A 1,193-nucleotide genomic window follows, 5' to 3' on the forward strand; every position below is an offset into this window, starting at 1 on the left:
TTATGGGTGCTGGTTCCAAGGTCGCTATCGAAGGATGACTTAAGTTTGGTGAAATGTGTCAACTAAACACCAGTGCCAGTGCAAATACCTAAGAGAGCAAGATGTAGTGAGTGGGCAATGCTTGCTGGTGTTGAAGGGAGCGGTAGCATTAATGCTTCCAATTTTTCCGTCAACGCTGAAGCGCGGCTTGACATAGATGCTTTGTCAACTGAAAGCCAACATTCATACAACAAACGACGATTTTCTTAACAGCGTGTAAACAAGGGCTAAGACGAGCATGCATTATGTTAACCGATGTTGCCGAATTGGAGCCCCGTTGAGTTGGTGTTGAAGGCATTGGCTGTATTTGGGCTGTGAAGGATCCGGTGGGTGGGGGAAGGGGTGCACTGAAGAGAACGAGCTTTCTATCTGTCGGTACTGGTGCATTTTGGCTGTTTCCCTGTCGCATCAATGGAGGCTTTCTTATGCGGGATGAGAAGGAGATTCATCTTGGAGGCGATATTCACCAACACGCACGATGCGGTTGCATTTATGCATCCAAGACGAGGGAAAACAAGATGAAGACTGCACATCAGGTGAATCTGCCCCGAATTGGGTAATGTGTGCAGTGAATGACTAGTGGGAAGCTAGTTGTGGCTGTAAAGTCATCATGAGGCAGGTGCGAAGGTTATGAAAGCGAGGAGACATGCGATTGCAAGGTAGCTGATGGATGCTGCCGACTTGTAAGAATCAGCGGTTTTGTCTTCCTTGTAGACTACATGGAGGTCTAACACTGATTTGTTGACGCGGAGGGGTGCTTGAGGCTCTGCAACGAGGTCATTTTATTCATCAGTTGCCGTTTGTTGTGGGGGTATATGAGGAAGATGAGGTCTATGCAATAGAGCCTGCAATGATATTGGCCACGTGACGCCACGTCTTTTTGATTCTCAGTGCCATCCAGCTATCCGGATTCCCTTTGTCCAGTGGGAATGTGGGAGGGAGAGGGTACAGTTAGGCACGCAGTATTTATGATGCGGTAGCATGTCAGACGACAGGGCAGGTTGCCGAAATTCGGTGGGTTTTCAATAGCCCCTCAATCGCTTGTCACCTCAGGTTGACCCATCTGTGACCTTTAGATGCAATGCTAAACCAGCCAACTGAGGAACCTTGTTAATTGCCATCGGCTCTGCTTGCCCTTGTCACCATTGTTGTGG

At 48.4% G+C, this 1,193-nt stretch overlaps 1 protein-coding gene across 1 annotated transcript; it reads right to left on the reverse strand. All coding sequences in view use genetic code 11, as the record gives it.

Annotated features, from left to right (window-relative positions):
• Nucleotides 1-647: 647 nt before the first annotated feature.
• Nucleotides 648-1,160, reverse strand: EGR_03316 (hypothetical protein; the record flags this gene model as incomplete). The annotated part of the gene is made up of 2 exons (XM_024492565.1): nt 648-805; nt 1,130-1,160. The coding sequence occupies 2 exons, from the start codon at nt 1,158-1,160 to the stop codon at nt 648-650; spliced, it is 189 nt and encodes a 62-aa protein (XP_024352966.1).
• Nucleotides 1,161-1,193: the final 33 nt, after the last annotated feature.

The sequence above is a fragment of the Echinococcus granulosus genome (assembly GCF_000524195.1).
Source record: "Echinococcus granulosus chromosome Unknown EG_S00017, whole genome shotgun sequence".
Classification (NCBI taxonomy): Eukaryota; Metazoa; Platyhelminthes; class Cestoda; order Cyclophyllidea; family Taeniidae; genus Echinococcus; species Echinococcus granulosus.